This window comes from Callorhinus ursinus, unplaced genomic scaffold (genome assembly GCF_003265705.2).
Source record: "Callorhinus ursinus isolate GAN/ISIS: 27379988/994484 unplaced genomic scaffold, GSC_fseal_2.0 scaffold42, whole genome shotgun sequence".
Taxonomy (NCBI): domain Eukaryota; kingdom Metazoa; phylum Chordata; class Mammalia; order Carnivora; family Otariidae; genus Callorhinus; species Callorhinus ursinus.
In genome coordinates, this window is record NW_027397104.1 from 2,355,443 (window position 1) to 2,374,523 (window position 19,081).

Sequence of the window (19,081 nt, forward strand, 5' to 3'; positions counted from 1 at the left end):
CCCACTGCGTCGGTCTTTCCCTGTCTCTCTCAACCACTGTCTCACTATTTGTCTCTCTCTCCACCTCTGTCTCTGTCCCTCTCTCTGGACTGCCTGTCACTCAGGTCCTTGTTATTTATCTCTTGCTCCTCTATGTCTCTTACCTTCCCTCTCTACACAGTATCTCATCTCTCCCCATTTCTGTCTCTCTGTTCTTGTCTCTGCCTGATATCTCTGTCTCTCCCCACCTCTGTCTCTCGTTGTCTCTCAGTCCCATCTCTATTTCTATTTCCATATCTCTCCTGTCATTGTCTCTTGCTTGGCTCTCGCTCGTGCTCTCGCTCTCCCCCCCCCCCCCCCCGTTTCTTGGTCCTTGTCACCCTCTCTGATCTGCTGTCTCTACCTGTCCTCTGTCAATGTCCATTTCTGTCCTTTTGGGTCTGGTTTCTTGTCTCTCCTGCTCTTTCTACCTCTGTCTCTGTCGATCTCTGGGAAAGCTATCTTTCTGCTTTTTTCTTATGGCCCCCCACACTTCCCTGAATCAGTGAACACCTCCTCTTGTGCTGGGGGTTGTGGGGGCAGCAGGGTACAACACTCATAATTCCCACCCCCACAGGCGGCCCTTTCCTCCGGGCCCCGCCTGGTGCCAGCCCCCCCACCAGCGGGGGGACTGCGCCTGGAAGCTGTAATGGAGGCCCTGCAGAGGCAGCAGGCAGCCCGCCTGGCCCAAGGGGTGGGGCCTTTGGCCCCTCCACACTCACTGCCACCACCACTACCTCCCTTGCCTGCCCCCCGGACCCTTCAGGCCCCTGAGGGGGTCTTGGGGGAGGTTGGGACTGAAGAAGAGGAGGATGCTGAAGAGGATGAGGAAGGGGAGGAAGCCGGTGCAGAGGAGGAGGCAGCTGAGGAGAGCCGTCCAGGGACACAGGGCCCCAGCTCACCTTCCAGCCAACCCCCTGGACCTCAGCCCCATGAATGGACCTACGAGGAACAGTTCAAGCAGGTAGGACCCGCTCCATATCAGGCCCTCTCCCCTTTCTCCTCTCTGGGCAAAAGCAAAGCCAGGTGATTCTTAGCCCACCCACCCCCACTGCCCTCTGCAGGATGGAAAGACAGAGGCACAGAGACCTGGAGAGAGACTGGGGAAGACTGAAAGATAGATAGCGACAGGGAGGGAGAAACAGACACCCAGAGACATGGAAAGAAGTGCATAGGCACACCCTGAAAGGTGCAGGAGACGCCCAGAAACATGGAGGAGGCATGACAGACTGGAGGCTCTTGGTGAGGCTGGAAGGAAAAGTGGGAGGGGTGAAGAGCTTCAAGAATTCTTCTGAGGGAGTGGGATCTGAGGAGTGGGGATTCCAGTGCCAGAACCATCTTACCCTACCTTCTCACACATCAAGTCGCAAGGTCATATTCCAGCAACCAGTGGGGGTTTCCTGGGCTGCCTATTTCTGTCTTTGGAAGCAGGCTGGAGGTTGCCACTCCTTTGGCAAGCTGATACCCCCCTCATCTCTTCCCTCTTGCATTGCCCTCATCCAAATCCTCTCCCTGGCCTGAGTTCTATGGGTGACAGTTCCTAGTCTGTGATGGCTACTACAGCCGCAGTGTGACTAAAGGGCTCCTGTACAGCTGGGAATGACCAGATCTTACTCATAGAGCCTTAATTTGAGGTTCTTCCTCTCTGTGGAACCCGTCTGAATGTTATTCTAAGGCACTGCTTCAGGCTGTCACTATGAAGGTATTATGAAGGGCTCTGACTCTAGGTGTGCTGTTCTGGTGATGTTACTTGTAGGATGTTGGTCTTGGGTACTTTCCAGAAGTGTTCATCTGTGGCTAGTACTCTGTGGCATTAGTGTCAAACTGGGAGAGTTATTCAGAGCTCTGTGGCTCTGTGACTGTTTCTCCTGGGTATAATTCTGGAGATTATTACTTGGAGAGCATGTTTGTTATTTGTGGGTATCCATCTAAGACTTTGGGCTCAGTTCTTGTGGGAGTGTAGGTCTAAAGTGGATCTTTGGGGTTTGTTAACTCATGGGTGTTTTTTTTATTCTGAGAGTTCTTATTGGGGAATGGAGTGTTACCTATTGGTGTTATTCAGGGACTGTTATTCTGGGTAAATGAGTGTTACTCTAGGGATTGTTTCTCCTGGGTGGCATTTGGGAGGTGATACTGGAGATGGGGCTCCAGGTGACTGGAAATGCGTGGGATGACCTCTGGGCCTTTCAAGTTCTGACCCCACAGGTCCTGGGTGGTGCAGGGCCATTACCTCTGTGGCAGTCTCTGTAGTGGGTAGGTCACTGTCCCTGGAAAGAGACCAGAAGGTAGGCTGAGGGGCCCCAGGTTTCAATCCAGGAGCTTCTGAGTATCCACTGTGCCCAAGGAATGGGTTAGAGGTATCTCTGCCCTTCATCCCAAGCCCTGGTACATGGGGATGTGAAAAGCAAGAAGCCTTTGCAGGAATGAACAAGAGTGAATGAGTGCCTCAGAGACAGCTGTTAGTTTCCTCAGTATGACATACTATCCTAGCCTGACTTCCTTCCTGGGGCTCTGTGTACCCCCTGGAGGGCAGGCTGAGCCTCCTAAGCCTCCTCTCATCCCCTATTCCCCAGAGGGATGGTTTGAGCTTCCCAGGGCTCCCCTGGCCAGTGGAGGGTCTGTGTGTATATCGGAAAAAAGAGCCCCTACCTACCCTCATGGGGAGAGAGTCTAATGCCAGGGAGTCCACATTTCAGACCCTACCCACGCTTTCAGCTGAGAACTCTTATTCAGGGTATAACCTGAGTTGGGGAACCAGGGGGAGGGGGGCAGTCAGTGGAGCTGAAAAATGACCTCAGTCCTTCCCCAGCTGTACGAGCTTGATGGAGACCCCAAGAGGAAGGAATTTCTGGATGACCTGTTTAGCTTCATGCAGAAGAGGGGTGAGTGGGATGATGTAAGGGAAGGACCCCCACCTACCAGTTTTGAGGAAGGGAGATCCCAGGGTTTAGTCCCTAGGTTGGGTCCTCTCTGCAGAGGCCTGAGCTTGGCAACACCTATCCTTTGGGCCCTCAATAGCATCTTTAACCTCTGACCCTGCCCCCCTCCTCCACCCGGGGATTAATTAGTGGCCAGCCCACTGGCAGGTTAATGAGTGTGGGATCAATTGGGAAGGTGGGAGGGGGAACTGGGGGGGGTCCCCAGGATTGGGGGGTTGGGAATGCCTTGTTCCTCTTTCAGTGGCCCTTTGTCCAGCCTTGTCTCTCCTCAGTTTCCCCTTGCTTTAGGCAGGGGGCACCCAAAGTGCTCCACAGCAGGAAGGACTGGGATTAGACTGAAGGAAGGACTTCTCAAGGGGTAGGCTGGGGACCATGCGAGTTGGGGCTGTGGAGGAGTGGGAATTCCTTTCCAGGAATCTCAGAGCTAGAAGAAAATGCAAGGGTCCAGAAGGAGATCAGGGTGGGCGGCAGTCCATCACTTAGGCTTCTCCCCAGATTCATGGGTCCGAAGACTGACTCATTATCTCTCTCTACAAAGCTAATTAACTCACTCAGAGCTTGGCCTGATAAGCCACTAATTAACTAGCTGCACTGCACCCCCCTCCCTTAGTGCAGCTGCTGGTCAAAGTCCCCCAGCCTCCCACTGTAGGGCCAGCACCCCTTTTGGGATCCTTTCTAGCCAGGGACCCTCAGTGGGGCCCCAGGTCTTTTTTGCTTCCCAGGGAGGCCCAGTCATTCTGGTCCCAGTGTCCCCTCCCTCCCCTTCCTCAAGGTCTCCCCTCCACTGGGGAAGTGGGTTAGGGTGGTCTGAGCAGGTCCCAGCATTTCCTCCATCACCCTCAGGCCGGGAGCTTTGCCTCCCTCCGGTCCCTGCCTCCCTCCACTCCCTCTGCTGGGGGAGGAGGTCCCGCGGGACCGATAATTTCCCCCCATTAATCAGGCCGCAGCTAATTGTTCGGGTCCAAAGGCGGCGGCGGAAGGGGACGGGATCGGTAAGGAATTAACTGGGGCCCATCGCTCAGCGCAGACAGGCCCCTTTGTCAGGACTGGCCGGCGGGGGCGGCGTGAGCTGCGGAGATGGCGAGCCGAGGCGGGGGCTGCTTCTCCTCCCATCCGCCATCCGCCGGTCTCGGGCAGCCATACCCCGGCCGCGGCTTAGGGGAGTCCAGCTTAGGGGAGTCCAGCTCGTCAGCACTGTCCGGAAGTCCTTACTACGGTCTACCCCAGGGGTCGGCGAACTAAAGCCGGCTGGCCAAATCTAGCTGCCTGCCAGATAAGAATGGTTTTTACATTTTTAAATGGTGGAAAAAATTAAAAGACGAATAACATTTCAGTAACATTTCAGGACGTGTGAAATTCGAATTTCAGGGTCTGTAAAGTTTTTATTGTAACACAGCCGGGCCCATTCCTCTAAATATCCTCCATACCTGCTTTCAAGCTACAACGGCAGAGTGGAGTAGTTCCGACAGAGGCGGTTTGGCCCTCAAAGCCTATAATATTTACCGTCTGGACTTTTACAGAAGTTTACCGACCCCTGATCTAGCTTCCTGTCCTTCCTGCTACAGTGCAGGGCTTGGGGGCTCTGTGGGCTCTGCCTGGAATCCCACCTCCCCATCCCTCCCTCTTCCCTTTTCTCAGAGGTCCCGCCCTGTACCCTGGCCTCGTCCAGGCAACCGACTCCTTCAGTCCTTAAGGATGTCCGCAGACAGGGTCTTAGTCTTAGTGTCCTGACTCTCTGTCCACCTCCCACCAGGGACGCCAGTGAACCGTGTGCCCATCATGGCAAAGCAGGTGCTGGACCTGTACGCGCTCTTTCGCCTGGTGACAGCCAAAGGCGGCCTGGTGGAAGTCATCAACCGCAAGGTGTGGCGGGAGGTCACGCGCGGCCTCAGCCTGCCCACCACCATCACGTCGGCAGCCTTCACTCTACGCACCCAGTGAGGCCAGGCGCGCGAGCGGAGGGGGGAAGGCTTCGGAAGGGGGCCACAGGGCGTGGAGGGCCCAGGGGTAGACGTTCCGTTGTGGGCTTGATCAGTTGGGTCCAGCCTCCCACCCACCCCCCCTTCCTCGTTCGTCCGCCTCTAGGTACATGAAGTACCTGTACCCGTACGAGTGCGAGACGCGGGCGCTCAGCTCCCCGGGGGAGCTCCAGGCAGCCATCGACAGCAACCGGCGCGAAGGCCGTCGTCAGGCTTACAGCGCCGCCCCGCTCTACGGCTTAGCTGGGCCTACCCCTCGGGGAACTCCGGGCCAAATCTCGGGTCCTGGCGCCGCCCCGCCCACGCCCACGCCCAGCCCCAGTCCTGCCCAAGGCTCCGCCTCCGGCCTGCCGGCGCACGCCTGCGCGCAGCTGAGCCCGAGCCCCATTAAGAAAGGTGTTGAGGGGAGAGAGGCTGAGGTTTGGGCGTCTCTGAGACCGAGAGGGTGCGCTGAGATACAGAGAACATTAAAATGTGGCGACTCTGAAGTCTGGGGGGCATTGAGGTCTGAGGGCAGTAAGGACTGACAGGGCACTGGGGTTTGCTGACCGCTAAGGTTTAGGAGTACTGAGGTTTGGGGTCAATGAAGCCGTGGGAGGTCTGGGGTACGGGTTCCTGCTGTGTGGACCTGAAGCTCAGAAAAAGGTCCTTTATCTAGAGGAGCTCCATTCCACACCTGTGCACCTAGGGCTCCTATTTGCATGTGGTTTTTGCCTCCTGTGACCTGTATTATTTAATAATTAAGAACACGGAAAGGACCCACATTATCTTGGACCAACCTAGACATATATATTGGCCCTTTGGGCTCTCCAGCTTCAGTGCCTCGAGGCTGAGACTTTGGATGGGGGTTGGGCGGATCAAAATTGGTGCTTCAGCTTGGGTGACCTCCACTGGTCCCAAGCCTGGGGGGAGAACCAAATGCAGAGGCAGAGTTGGTTAGTCCAGGAGAGCTGAATGACCTGTTCTTCCAGAGGAAACCGGAATTCCAGCCCCTCGACTGGCACTGCCTGTGGGCTTGGCTTTGGGACCTGCAAGGGAGAAGTTGGCACCAGAGGAGCCCCCAGAGAAGAGGGCTGTGCTGATGGGGCACATGGATCCACCTCGACCTGGAGCTCCCACCAGTTTCCTGCCCCGTGGCAAGGTTCCCCTGAGGGGTGAGGAGGGGCTTGTTGCTGAGAGGGCTTCGGACCTGTGCATTGAGGGAGGACATAGATGTTGAAGGTGGGGCAGAAAGATCCCTCAATAGACAACTGTGTGATTATAGGTATTGGGCCAAAGTGGAATGGGGGCTGTCTATAAGGATGGGGGGGTGGAGCTTATAAATCTGAAGTCTGATTCTCCAAAATGTGACTCCCTGCCCCTCCTGGACAGAAGAGCGGCTGGATGGGCCTCTCAGTCTGGCAGGCAGTGGTATCAGCAGTATCAACATGGCCCTAGAGATCAACGGGGTGGTCTACACTGGTATGGGTACAGCAGGCTGTCTATACTGGCATGAAGTCAGGGATATTTGCTCTGGCATGGGGATTTTAGATTTTTTCAGCTAGCATGAGGTTCAGGGATATTCAAACTTGCATGGGTAATGTGGGGTTCAAGGGATTGCTACAATGGCATGGGTTAAAGGGGTGTCTACAATGGCATGGGGTCTAAGGCATGACCTCTCTGGCATGGGTACCATGGGATGTCTGACTTGTCATGGGCCTATGTATCAGTGTAAATATTTCTTGTTTACCTGTTTGAGGGTATCTATATTGGCATAGGAGTCTCCACTGACCTAAGGGGTTTGTCCTCATTGGTTTGTGACAGGGATATGTGTGCGGTGTTCTAACAATCAGGACACTGACTTTTGTTTTCCTCTTCTGTTTCTGTGCCTACTCCCTCCTGCCTGTGTTTTCCCTCCACCATCTCCTCACCCCTTTGTCAGGTGTCCTCTTTGCCCGTCGCCAGCCTGTGCCAGCTTCCCAGGGCCCAACCAACCCTGTACCTCCACTCCCTACAGGGCCCCCTTCCAGCCCCTCACCTTGAGAACTCCCACTTGGATTGAGTCCCAGCCCCCACACCTTGATTCTTCCAGGGTGCCCACCCTAGGACCCAGCCCTGGGAGATGACCTCCCCCCCCCCCCCCCCCCCCAGGGGGCTTGAACCCAAAGAGGGTTTTTTTTTTTTTTGGTTTGGGGTTTTTTTTTTTTTTTTTTTATGTTACATCTACCTCATTGTCAAGGGAGAGCATCTCCTCCCTGGCCAACCCCAGCAGCATCTACCAAAGAGTTCTGCCCCCAGTAACCCCCATCATCTCCTCATGTGCCTCCCTGTGTCAGTGTCATCTCTAGGACCCCACCTCTTCAAATCAGACCTGCTTCCCTTTAGAAGCCATGTGAAGGGTTGGGTTGGGGTGTTGTGAAGGAGTCGTCCCTCAGGTCACATCTGAATAATAAAGCTGTAGTCCCTCCCTCTCCAGTGCCTCCTCTCCTTTTTGTTTGGGTCTGGGGGTTGGGAAGGGATTATGTGGTATACACAGGCTGTGTTGGGCCAGGGTTTCTCAGAGGAGAAGACAGAACAGCAAAGGTCCATGAAGGTAGAGGGGCTGGAGTTCATGAATCAGACAGCCTGAGTGCAAATCCTGATTCTACTACTAGAGTGCGGAGTGGCCTTGGGCAAGACATTTAATCGCTTGAACCCTAAAAGACTCCTGAAGATTATGGCATCTCACGGAGTCTCCTACTGATCTAGGGGAATGGACCAATCCTTAAAAAATAGGTGTATTTATATGGGCAATCTCGTGGAATGGGGTGGGAAACCTCTCTGGTACCCTGGAATTAGAAGAAAGGCAAAAGTTTGTCTGGACAAGCGGAAGCTGGAAGCTAGGATAGGGCTCGACAGCTGGAAGGTTGGCTAGGGTAACCGTTGCCTAGGTAACCAGACAGCTTTTGACACCTTTCACGGGCCCTGCCGGTCACTTCCGGCAGCGGAGGGCTGAATCGTGACGCAACTTCCCGTATAGAGGTCCGCCCGGGCACTCGGATTAGCCAGTCTTCTCTATTTGGCCGGATGTCCCGCCCCCTGGCTGTTCCCCGGCTGAGGCGGGGCGGCGGTAGCTATGGCGGCTGTGACCGATGTGCAGCGGCTACAGGCCCGTGTGGAGGAATTGGAGCGCTGGGTGTACGGGTCGGGCGGGCCGCGCGGCTCTCGGAAGGTGAGCGATCTGGGATCCAGTGCTCCTTTTCTGGGGCAGAGCAAGAGCGGTCTACTGGCCTGGTCGTCGGGATGGATGCTACCGCTCCAGTCTCATCTCCCGCAGCCCGGCCTTTGAAATAATAAAGGTTCGAAACCTTGCAGAGCTTATCGGACCCTCGGGGTCCATTTCCATGGAGGGCATTGCGGATTATTAGGAGCTATTGTGATGGGCTCAGTGAAATGTGACTAAGATTCCGCCTCTGTCCTCAAGGCCTAGCTGGAGAGACCTGACACACTCGAGAAACTGACTAACGAGAGTTTCAGTAAGAGCTGAAGTCCGCAGTGGAAGGGTCGTCACAGAGCCCTGCGTAATTAATTGCTGAATACTGTACAGAAAGGTCCATGGGACGCCAGAGGAGGCAGAGCAAAGGTGGATAAGGAAGGCTCCAGGGGTGGGAGGTGAGGTCTCAAAGAGCCAGGACTAAGAGGGTAAAGGATTGGGTACTGGGTGTTGAGATATGGACCGGCAGTCCACACCAGTGACTGAATATTGACAACCGTGAAGCTTAGTTCTCCCAACCCCCCCGCACCCCTTTTTTACTATGGGAAGACCTTTTACTGAAGGTGGAATGTCAGGCATACCCTGGAGTTAAGTGTATCAGAGGTAATGATGTCTTTTTGTACACTTCTTGTGGAATTAGTTGTCACTAGCAGATTATGCCCCATTTGAGAACTGATTTCTCAAAACATTTGCTCCAGTTGACATCTGTGACACTAAATCCTTGTTTTCCTCCTACCGCTATGGCTGTTGCTGCTTAGTCCTGTTTGCCTCCCCATATATTTGACCCTTGAATATTGGCATTCCTTACCCTGTATTCTAAAACCTGGGTGAGATCATTCACTCCCATGGCCTCTCCCTTTAATATCCGGATTCTTCACTCTCTACCGCTAAAGCCTAGGTAGGTTCAGCTAAAGAGGCAGGAACCAGGGAATAGAATATATAGGATATGCTAATGCCCTATGAAGTCTAGTATAGTTAATTACCTCCCTAGTCAGACTTGAAACTTCCCAAGGACTACATGATTATCTTCCCCTTCACAATGAGGATTCCCGGAAGGTGGGGTTGCATCTCCCTTAAGACAAGAGAAGGGGGCCAGCCTACTTTGCTGGGTCAAGGAGACTTGGGAGTCTGAGGGAATGAGGGTTCTTTACCTCTTTCAAGCCTTGAGTCAAGAGGTGAATCTTGGAATTAACTTTCAATCCCCTTACAGGTGGCTGATGGCCTAGTCAAGGTACAGGTGGCTTTGGGGAACATTGCCAGCAAGAGGGAGAGGGTGAAGATTCTGTACAAAAAGAGTAAGTGATTCCATAGGGTGCCTGCCTGACCTTCTTCCCATGCCTGTGCTTCCTGGGACCTGGCCCTTGCCCTCCAGCCTAGTAGGTCACTGGAATTGCCCTATGGGGATAGAATGTGAAGATTTTTCCCTGCTGAAATGATAAAGTGGGGTGTTGTGCTTAAACTCCTAGCCCATGACAGTATCCTAAGTTATGGGATAAGAGTTCTGCCGCAAAGGTCCTCTTAGTAAAGTAAGGAGGAGAGGTATGGGATTTCCATAGGCAAGGTTCAAAGGCAGGAAAGAAATTGGGCCTGAGAACCCCAGGCTTTTTTAGTCATACCGTTTTGATTATGTCAAAGCAAGCAACGTAAAAATTTGAAAAAGCTCTGACTTGTCTTGGTGGCACTGAGGGGCAAGGGACCTTCCACCTTTGGTGAAGATAGGTCAGTGGGAATGCTGAGGGCCCCAGGATAGTGGAGGCAATTGCGTTCCCAGCTGTAAAGGCTGAGGTTAGCCAGCAGATGGTCAGAGGGGAGAGACAGGGAGGTGGGGCCTGATGGAGGCCTGCTGGGTGGGCACTGTGGATGTCATCTCCTCACTCAAGATTCTCCCCAAGGTTGACCACTAATATCCTTCTAATATCCCCTAATATCCTTCATAAGTCAGATTCCCCACTCCCCAGCCCCATTCCATTTTCCATCTTGCTTCTTTTCTAGTTGAAGACCTGATCAAATATCTGGATCCTGAGTACATTGACCGCATCGCCATACCTGATGCCTCTAAGCTGCAATTCATATTAGCAGGTAGTGCTGGACAATGTGTGCACATGCATCTGGGGATTACGGATCGTGGGGGAAGTTGGGCACAGAGATGGCCTCCCTGCCACTCCTCTCATGGATACAGCTCTGGAAACTGCTGTCTGGAATTCTGGCCTGGCTCTGGGCTGAGACCTGAGGTCATCCTGTAGTCCTCTAGTAGGCCTTGGGTGTGGTATCATTCTGAGCTAGCTGCAGGCCATGGTGCCAACAACAGTGGGGACTACTCCAGTGTTCTATAAGTGGTCTGTCTCTAGGATTTTCCTTCAGAACCTTCCTCACTTCTGCTCACTAGACAGGGGAGCTTCTAGGAAAGGGTGGGAGAGGTTAGAATATTGGTATGAGTTTCAGCATTTTTCTTTCATGTGAGAAAGCACTGGGATTTCAGAGTTCTAGGCAGGAACTATTGACTTGGCAAGGTCTGCTACTCAGTTTAGTCAGCCACTCCATGAGGTAGGGTTTGTGAAGTACCTGTGTTTGTTCATTTGTTCAAAAGATGTTTAATGATCGATCATCTACTGTGATCCAGACCATCCCTGGTGTGAGGTATATGGTGGTGAACAGAACATCCCTAAACCGTTGCCATGGCTCAGGTACCAAGTTCAGGAGATCTTCTCCTACACCGACTGTGGAGTCCAGCCTCTCCATCCCCCTCGGCCACTGCCTCAGCGTCTGCCCCTCATGCACGACTAGTTGCAGTCTTCTGAGTCCTCTTCCTGACCCTAGTCTTTCCCTTCTTCCGTGTGACCCAGTACCCTCTTCCCCAAACACATCTCCAACATGCTACTTTGTCTACTTTGGAACCTCAGCATCTCCGTCTCTCTCCTTGCTAGAATAAAATGCTAAGTCCTTGGCCTGCCATTCAGAGCCTTCGATAGTCTATGGATCTACGTTCCCATGCAGCTCTGTTTCCTGTGCTCTCTTTGCATCAGTTCAGCCAATTGAATTCTTTTTCCTCTATTAATTGATAAGCATCCTTGCCTCCAAACATTTGACATAACAGTCATCCCTTCTTTTTTTTTTTTTTAAGATTTTATTTATTTATTTGACAGAGAGAGACACAGCAAGAGAGGGAACACAAGTAGGGGGAGTGGGAGGGAGAAGCAGGCTTCCCGCTGAGCAGGGAGCCCGATGCGGGGCTCGATCCCAGGACCCTGGGACCATGACCTGAGCCGAAGGCAGACGCTTAACGACTGAGCCACCCAGGCGCCCCAACAGTCATCCCTTCTTGAATGTGCTTCCTACTCACTGCAACCATTGAAATTACCTATGCCAGGTCCAGTCCAGATCCTGCTCTTCTCACTGGGCTCTGCTGTTACTGCCCCAGCTCTCCAGAAGCTTGCCTCTCAGGACCACTGAGCAGAACCTGCCTGATATTCTGCCACATGTCTCCTCTTTCATACCTTCCCAGGAGTCCTTGGGCATGGAGACCCAAGTCTGAAGTACTTTGTCTCCTGTGGCATCACTGAGTTTGTTGATAGGAGGCTAGAGGAAGAGGCCTTAGAGTTAAAACTTTAAGAAAGGTGGGATTTGAAGAAACTTAGAGGCTCCTTGGGCTCAAGATGGCTCATACCAGAGGCACCTAGGAGAGGTAGGGGCAGAATGGGGGAATGTGCACCTAGAGAAGAGGGCAATGGACAGAGTAGCTGGCCCATGCTCCAGGACTCAGCCATCTCCCCTGCCAGGGCCTCAGCCCCTTGCATAGAAGTAGCAGTGCCCAGGCTTACCTCGCTGCCACTATCTTGTCTGTTTTTGCCTCAGAGGAGCAGTTTATCTTATCCCAGATTGCACTCCTGGAGCAGGTGGAGGCGTTGGTGCCCATGCTGGACAGCGCTCACATCAAAGGTATCTCTTTGGGGCTGTAACTCTACTATTGTGCTTGGGGAGGTAGGTGGATGGCCAGGACTTCCCTGTGCCTCAGGTTCCCTGGGTTCAAGCTTTGTCTGCTCCTTGTCTTTACCCTCACTCTGGGGGTACCTGCTACCTGCACTGGGATTAAAATGGCCAGAGCAGAGTTCAGTTTCAGAACCTCAGGCAGTTTGGACTTAAGGACACTAGTCTTAAGTCCAGCAGCCCCCAACTCTGGGTATTCCTTCTACCTTCTTCATCACCCCCTCAGCATATGTTCTGCACGGTGCTGCGTAGCCCAGATTTTACTGTAAGAGTTCCTGCCAGGCATGTGAATGTGTGTAAATTCTTCCCACCACACTTCCCAGTGCAGTCCCTGGGCCTCTTTTGACAAGAAGACAGTGACTTTAATTGAATCCAGATATCCATCTTGTCTGTCTCTGGAGGTATTTTTTTCCTAGTTCCCCCTCCCCTCCCTTGCTGAGGCTCTGACAGCCTTAAGCTGTGGGCCCAGCATGGTGGCCAAGGCTCTGGGTGTTGGATTCCAGGTGTCTAGCTTAGGAACCTGGCATTCATTCTCAGCCCACCTGCAGGCTCCCTCTTCCAGGCAGACCTGGTCCCACTGGGCTGAGAGCAAAGGGACAGATCCCATGATAGGCAAAGCTTTCTTTACTTCACCCTGCTTACAGCACTGGGGTGGGGGCATGGGGCAACTCTGGGGACCCCAAGGTTTTGTTTTCTCCTAGGAGCCTGTATCTTTGCCCCCTCTGGGTCCTAGAGTAAGACTGGGGTGGGCAGGGAGCCCCACCACCTTTAGCTGCAATGGTCGATGAAGCCTGGCGTTTGCTTAGCTTCTCCACTCAATACTCTAATCCTGCTGAAGACCTAATAGACTATTGAGCAGTCCCCGGGGAAGGCACAAGCATCATCAGGCAGTGCGTGTTGTGTTTTACAGCCGTTCCTGAACATGCTGCCCGCCTGCAGCGCTTGGCCCAGATCCACATCCAGCAGCAGGTATGGGAGGGGTGAGGACTGGAAGGGAAAGTAGAAGTGGTGAGGCTCCTAGTCCCCACCCCTGCCACCTGGGGAAGCAGCATCAGGCTACCCTCATGGCAGCTCCAGGGGAAACTTGAAGGTTTATCCTTTATCTTCCATCTGCTTTAGGTCTCTTGCCTCTCTGAGTAGGACTGTTCTGAGACACCAGAAGGTCAATGATGGGAGGTGCCCAAGAATTTCTGGGGATGGTGTGTCCTTGACATTGAATGGAGAAGCTGTTTTTGTTTGTTTTGTTTTGTTTTACCATTCCCAGGCCTTAGATTAAAGTTCAAAGAGGATTCAGATATAGGGGACAGGGAAGGAGGAGACATATACTAGCAGGAATATTTCCTTAAATGAGTGGTCACTCTGCCTTAGGACTGCTGTTAGGGTACCCATCCTGGAGCTTGAAAGTGCCCCATTAGAAATTTGTTCCTTTTAGCTCTGGGGCTAAACACTACCTTCTCTAGGCTTTATGGGGAGTGAGGGTCCCTGATTAAGGCAGGAAAGTTAGTGGGAAGCAGGGGCTTTATCCAACTCCTTTCTCTGCCATACGTTGGCCCCATAGGACCAGTGTGTGGAGATCACTGAGGAGTCCAAGGCTCTCCTGGAGGAATACAACAAGACTGTATCCTTTCTGCTCAGCCAGGCCCCTAAGGAATGCTGTCCAAGGCCCTGCCCTTTTGTTCAGTCTCCAGCAGCTCTGTCTCTTTCATCCCATCCCAATGAACCTTTCTATTCCCCTCCTCCCCAACCCTTTGGCAGATGGAAAATCTCTCCACTTCCTCATTCAGGCTCTTGTTCTCACCTTGACCTGCCACCAGACAATGCTTCTCTCCAAGCAATTTGTGCAGTGGGATGAGCTACTTTGCCAGCTAGAGGCCGCCAAGCAAGTGAAGCCAGCAGAGGAGTGATAGCTGCTTCCCATTCCCGGGTGGGCCAGGACAGCCAGGCTCCAGGGCCCTGTGCTAAACTGCCTTTGTAACAGGGCAGAGGCAGCTCTGTATTTATTGGATTCGCAGCCTACCTCTCTGCGTTCAGGTGGGGCTCTGAGGTCGGAGGCCTGGCTACTTGAGGTTTGCTTTTGCACCCCCTCCCCACATCGGTGTCCTATTCCAGTGACAATAAACTATAGAAATCACTGGAGGAATGTGTCAACTTCCTGGTCTATGATGGGAATGATGGTGAGGATGGGGGTGGTAGAGGGCAGAATTGTCAGCCTTTCTAGAGCTATACTCATCCTGGTCTGGCTTTCTGGGGAATGTAGAGCTCTCAGGACAGATGCTCTCATTTGATCGATATGAGTGGAACATTTGTTTGTGCATCCATTTATCCCACATTTATCAAGTATCTTCTAAATGTCAGATACCATGCTAGGTGGGGAGGATATGATCCCTGCCTTGCACAGACTAGGTGGGGAGATGGTCAAAGAAAAGAGCCCACCCAGCAACTGGGTCCTTTGGAGCACAGAAGAGGAAGGGTTGAGGGAGGCAGCACCGGAAGGTGATACCCAGGATATTTGAGAACACGTGCAAAGGCAGGATCCTTGAGGTTTCTCTCTTGGGAGTTTACTTGGTGCTATTAAGCGGGAAGAGGAGCCCAGAAGAGGTTGGGTTGCAGGGCGTTGGGCTCTCTGGTGGGGACGGGCTGTGTGTGGGGTGGTGGGGGTGGGTTGCTGGGCTGGAGGAGGGAGCCTGATGATAGAGCTGAGACAGAGATTGGTGCCTCACTCCAGCAAACACACCAAGTGTTTGCTGCCCCCTTGTGGTCTCAGGGAGTGCTGTGGCCCCAAACCCCTTTACAAGGGCCTGCCCGCCCGCCACTCAACCTGCACAGTTTCACTAGCGTCTCAAATTCAGCACGTCCTAAGACAAATCTGGGACTCATCTTAGACTCTTCTTCTCAGTCCAGACAGTCACCAACTCACCAAACCTACCTCCTAATATCTCCCAACTTAATATACTTTTCTCTATTCCGACTGCTATTTCTGTTTCATTCTCAAATCATTTAACACATATTTGAGCTCCTATTTATTATACGCTAGGCACCGTACGAGTCTCCGTGGACACGCCCCCAGCACCCCGCGGCCTGTTCACCGGCGGTTGCTGCCCAGTTTCCCCACTCCCACCCCCTTTGTCAGCAGCCAGAGTGAACTGTGCACACAAACTGGTTTGACCGGCCCCTGATGAAAAGCCTTCGTGGCTCACCATGCCCACAGAATGAGGTCGAAGCGCAGAACAACTCGGTGACCAAGGCTCTCCCCCGCGCAGCAGCAACCACTTCAAACGGAACCTCTTGCTCCTGTCAAATGAAACCCACTGCGTCGCCTTTGCTATTGTAGTGCGCTCTACTGGTGACTCCAGCCCTGCCATCATCTCAGGGCCGGATCCTCCCCATCTTTGGGACGCGAGTCTCTGATGGTGGCTCCTCTCCGCAGTGCTTTTCTGCCCCCCGGTAGGGGTGCCCCAGGGCGTAACAGCGGAGACTGCCTGTATGTTCCTGTCTCAGGGTGTCCTGGCTCAGCTCACACCTAGACGACCAGGCGGCACTCAGTTTTCCCGCGGAGGCCCCGCCGGCCACGGCCCCGCAGGCCCCGCCCCTAGCCGGCGTGCGCGGCCCCGCGGCTTCGGCGCGCTCCCTGCGTGCGCGCCATCTTGGCTCCAGATCGAAGTAGAGGTGTGCGGGGCTGGGGTGGTGAGAGCTAGAGTGCAGCGGCGTTGGGGGTCGGTGGTGCGGTTGTGTGGAGGTAGAGGGAAGAGAGGGGAGGCTGGCTTCTTGGCCTCTGCGGCCTGCTGGGCTTTGGAGTCCGCCCGTGGCGGTGGAGGGGGCCGGGCTGTGGACTCCACACCAGGAGTAGCCCACGCAGCCCTCCGCGTCAGGCCTCTGCTTCCTAGTTTCTGAGTGACCTGGGTTGGGGGCATCGACACTGGGAATCTCAGGGTGAGGGGTGCTCGGCCCTATTCTGAGGATCCCGGAGTAGGGGAGGGGTTCAGTTCTGTTTGAGAAGCATTTGGAGGAGGGCTCTTGGCTCTTGCCAGGGAGCTTGGAGGGTAGGAACCTCTGCGAGCCGAGTGAGGGGGGCCTTGTTCCTGTCTTAGCTGTGGGTGAGGGGCGCTCAGTCTTGTTTTCAAAAGTCTGGGGCAAGGGTGTAACCAGGTACAGGGATGCAGAAGCGCCTGGCTTTGGGGGTCCCAAACAGACCAGGTTCTGCCACTCCCGGCTGACAAAATCCAAAGGCGGAGACGCCTGGTGGTGCAACAAGAAAGGAATTTATTTAAGTGGGGCCAACACTGAGAAGACAGCACACTAGCCTCAAAGACTGTCTTCAAAGTGTTGACAGTGCTTCTAGGTTTATATAAGGAGAATGTGGGACAAAGGTCGGTCTGTAGGTGCAATGGGCAGCAAAGGGCAGGTCCATCATTGTCTTGCGGCCAAAGAGGGTCTTGCAGGCCTTAGGGCAGTCGTTATTGCTAGAGGGGTAATTGTGGTTCCTATCAAGGGATGCTTTGCCTGCAGGGTCTTTTGCCTGAATTAAAAGATAAGCTAAAGGGGTGCCTAGCTGGTTTAGTCAGTAGAGCATGCAACTCTTGATCTTGGGGCTCATGAGTTCAAGCCCCACGTTGGGCATAAAGCTTACTTTAAAAAAAAAAAAAAGATAGACTGGAAAAAAGATAAACTGAAAAGAACTTTATTAGAAAGTACAGTTGGGGTAAAAATGGAGGTACTTGAAGTCCCTGTTAAAGGGCACAGCCCTGTCCCAAGGAGCTCAAGATGAGGGGGCTTGGCCTATCCTAAAGAGCCCAGTGTTTGATGAATTTGGTCCTGTGTCAGGGACTCCAGGGTGGAGGGAGGGTTATGGCCATGTCCAGAAGAATGGGGTGTTTGGGATACTGCCCTTTTCCAAGGTCAAGTAGGCATGGCACCTGTGCTGAGAAGCCAAGGATGAGGGGGATACAGTCCTGTTCCTGGGAAGTCTGGGATGAAGAGCAGGACCATTTCCTGGAGAGCTGGGGTTGGGGGATGGCTTGGGGCGTATTGCCCAGCATTCATCTGACACTTCTCTGCAGTGGGCCGTGAAATTCAGACACAACAGCAAGTGGAATGGAGCACTACCGGAAAGCTGGCTCTGTGGAACTCCCAGCACCTTCTCCGATGCCCCAGCTACCTCCTGATACCCTGGAGATGCGGGTCCGAGATGGCAGCAAAATCCGCAACCTACTGGGGCTGGCACTGGGTCGACTGGAGGGTGGTAGTGCACGGCATGTGGTGTTCTCAGGTTCTGGCCGGGCTGCAGGGAAGGCGGTCAGCTGTGCTGAGATTGTCAAGCGGCGTGTACCAGGCCTGCACCAGCTTACCAAGCTGCGCTTCCTGCAGACCGAGGACAGCTGGGTGCCAGTCTCACCTGACACTGGCCTGGATCCCCTCACAGTGCGCCGCCATGTACCTGCAGTGTGGGTACTGCTCAGCCGGGACCCCCTGGACCCCAATGAGTGTGGCTACCAGCCTCCAGGAGCACCCCCTGGCCTGGGCCCCACATCAAGCTCCAGCTGTGGCCCACGACCCCGAAGAAGGGTTCGAGACACCTGGTCCTGAAGATCTGCCAAGCAAGATCTTTTCCAGGCATGAATGTCCAGGATGGCTCTGCCTTCTCTGAAAAGCCTCTTGTAACTGTTCAACATCCCCAACAAGACTTGAATCCACAGAAGTGGGCCTCCCTGTCCTGCTTCCTCTTCTCTCTGGTGTGTGAAAAGGGACAGCTATGAAGAGTTACAGGTGTGCGGTCTCAGCTGGGTTCTGGATTGCTTAAGAAGGGTTTATTTGGCATTCTACCTACTGTGCCTCTGTCCTTTCTTCTGACAGAGATCCAGGGAGTGGGGTAGGAAATAAAGGTTCTGCCCATTTGTCTGATGAGCCTCTGCTTGACCTGCTATATGGAGGTGGGATTAAAGGAGGGGTAGTCCCCGTACCCCTCCACCCCACCCCTGGTTTAGGGATATTTTTCTTTCTCTGCAGCATTTATCATAGTATAGTGATTAAGGTCATGGTCTCAGGTACCTACCGCCTGGATTTGAATCCTGGTTCTGCCATGTGCTAGTAAGTTACTGCTTTTTGACCTTGGACAAGTAGTGCTCTGAGCCTTAGTATTTCCATCCATAAAACAGGATATATGCGGTGCTTACCTCATAGGGTTGTTATGAGGATTAAATATAGAAATCTATACATACGACTCTTAGACTGGGCATATAGTGCTATGTAAATGTTAATTGCTATCATTATTACTCCATTTACAAACATTTTTTCCTATCTTAAAAACATAGCTCATGGGGCATCTGGCTGGCTCAGTTGGAATATCATGTGGCTCTTGATCTCAGGATCATGAGTTCAAGGCCCACGTTGGGTGTACAGATTACCTAAATAAATAAACTTAAAAAAAAAAAAAAAACAGGCTCCTGGGTGGCTCAGTCGTTAAGTGTCTGCCTTTGACTCAGGTCATGATCCCAGGGTCATGGGATTGAGTCCCACATCGGGCCCCCTGCTCGGTGGGAAGCCTGCTTCTCCCTCTCCCACTCCCCCTGCTTGTGTTCCTGCTCTCACTGTCTCTCTGTCAAATAAATAAATAAAATCTTAAAAAAACCAAAAAACATAGCTCAATCTCGTGTCTCCTCTCCAGGTCTCATCCTTCCTTCTTACCCCTTGCTGCTCCTTTTCTGTCTCAAATTGGCCATAGACTCTCAGATTCACCATGGTAAGGCCAGGGGCATGAGGAGAGAGGTGAAGATTGCAGTGACAGCCAGGAGTCTGCAGGGGCCAGAGCAGGATTGTGGGCGGTGGTAGATTCAGTGAAGAGTTGAGTCAGTTGGATCTCCCACTGGATTTTGAGGTCTTCTCCAATGTATACAGTAGACTGAGTGTCCAGTCACCAGGAAAGCACAAACGGG

General features: G+C 53.2%; 3 protein-coding genes across 7 annotated transcripts; all 3 read left to right on the forward strand.

Annotated features, from left to right (window-relative positions):
- The first annotated feature begins 667 nt into the window (after nt 1–667).
- ARID3C (AT-rich interaction domain 3C) lies at nt 668–7,053 on the forward strand. 3 transcript variants are annotated; one of them, XM_025852979.2, is made up of 7 exons: nt 668–982; nt 2,828–2,900; nt 4,711–4,894; nt 5,043–5,332; nt 5,908–6,090; nt 6,308–6,397; nt 6,858–7,053. In XM_025852979.2, exons 1-7 carry the CDS (start codon nt 668–670, stop codon nt 6,956–6,958), a joined length of 1,236 nt encoding a protein of 411 aa, XP_025708764.1. In that variant the 3' UTR covers nt 6,959–7,053. The 3 variants fall into 3 exon arrangements, with proteins under 3 accessions (XP_025708764.1, XP_073737412.1, XP_073737413.1); XM_073881311.1 differs by lacking the exon at nt 6,308–6,397; XM_073881312.1 differs by lacking the exon at nt 5,908–6,090.
- Nucleotides 7,054–7,974: 921 nt separating this feature from the next.
- Nucleotides 7,975–14,283, forward strand: DCTN3 (dynactin subunit 3). 2 transcript variants are annotated; one of them, XM_025852980.2, is made up of 7 exons: nt 7,975–8,126; nt 9,379–9,463; nt 10,161–10,247; nt 12,021–12,104; nt 13,063–13,121; nt 13,711–13,770; nt 13,967–14,283. In XM_025852980.2, the coding sequence occupies exons 1-7, from the start codon at nt 8,031–8,033 to the stop codon at nt 14,054–14,056; spliced, it is 561 nt and encodes a 186-aa protein (XP_025708765.1). In that variant the 5' UTR covers nt 7,975–8,030; the 3' UTR covers nt 14,057–14,283. The 2 variants fall into 2 exon arrangements, with proteins under 2 accessions (XP_025708765.1, XP_073737537.1); XM_073881436.1 differs by lacking the exon at nt 13,711–13,770 and having other exon boundaries at nt 13,937–14,283.
- A 1,446-nt stretch (nt 14,284–15,729) lies between these two features.
- Nucleotides 15,730–18,050, forward strand: RPP25L (ribonuclease P/MRP subunit p25 like). Of its 2 annotated transcripts, none has more exons than XM_025853005.2 (2): nt 15,730–15,818; nt 17,210–18,050. In XM_025853005.2, exon 2 carries the CDS (start codon nt 17,244–17,246, stop codon nt 17,733–17,735), a length of 492 nt encoding a protein of 163 aa, XP_025708790.1. In that variant the 5' UTR covers nt 15,730–15,818; nt 17,210–17,243; the 3' UTR covers nt 17,736–18,050. The 2 variants fall into 2 exon arrangements, with proteins under 2 accessions (XP_025708790.1, XP_073737538.1); XM_073881437.1 differs by lacking the exon at nt 15,730–15,818 and adding an exon at nt 15,831–16,082.
- Nucleotides 18,051–19,081: the final 1,031 nt, after the last annotated feature.